The sequence below is a fragment of the Alligator sinensis genome, unplaced genomic scaffold (genome assembly GCF_000455745.1).
Source record: "Alligator sinensis unplaced genomic scaffold, ASM45574v1 scaffold1295_1, whole genome shotgun sequence".
Lineage (NCBI taxonomy): Eukaryota > Metazoa > Chordata > Crocodylia > Alligatoridae > Alligator > Alligator sinensis.
In genome coordinates this window covers 623,452-624,105 of record NW_005841880.1, presented here as the reverse complement: position 1 = coordinate 624,105, position 654 = coordinate 623,452, and the positions used below count along the sequence as shown (strand labels likewise).

At 71.7% G+C, this 654-nt stretch overlaps 1 protein-coding gene across 2 annotated transcripts in view; it reads left to right on the top strand.

Moving 5' to 3' along the window:
- The window catches only part of PLK5 (polo like kinase 5), a 5,842-nt gene that overhangs the window by 658 nt on the left and 4,530 nt on the right, over window positions 1-654 (top strand). For both annotated transcript variants that reach the window (XM_025196389.1, XM_006017549.2), the window contains exon 2: window positions 402-509. In XM_025196389.1, coding sequence (XP_025052174.1) covers window positions 402-509 — 108 coding nt within the window. The remainder of the gene's footprint in view (window positions 1-401; window positions 510-654) is intronic.

Sequence of the window (654 nt, the reverse complement as noted above, 5' to 3'; positions counted from 1 at the left end):
GCAGAGCTGCTGGCAGGGACCTGGCATCTCCCCAGCTCCTGCCTGGGGAAACCGAGGCAGGGAAACGATTGTGCCAAGGTCAGGCGTGCCGCACCCGCGGGGGTGCCCGAGAAGCGCTGCGCTGGCAGGACGGGCGTGCGGCCCGGCCGTGGCACGTGAGCCCAGCTGTGCAGATGCCCGGCAGCCGGAGCAGGATCCGCTCGGACGCCTGAGTTCCCTTCAAGTCGCCGGATGACCTTGGACAAGCCACAGCCCCCTCCTCGTGCCCGCTCGGTGTCCCAAACACGAGGGCCCCCGCTGCCCCAGCCTCCTGGGCTGGGCAGCGCCCTCCGAGCCCCCCCAGTCCAGACCCCGGGTGACCCCCAGGCAGCCGCCAGACCCTCCGGCCCCTCTCCCCGCAGGGGGCTTTCGGCCGCTGCTACAAGCTCACCGACATGGCCACCAACAAGGTCTACGCCGTCAAGATCGTGTCGCAGGCCTGCGTCTCCCGGCTGGGCAGCAGGAGCAAGGTGAGTGGGGCAGCGGGGACATATTCCCCGCTCCGGGGCCCTGCAGCTGTAGGGGCCGGAGCTGACCCTCCCCGTGCGACTCGGGGCGCAGAGTGGACCAGGCTCCCCCCGGGGAGAGGGGCCGAGCCGTGCAGGATGGCGTGGC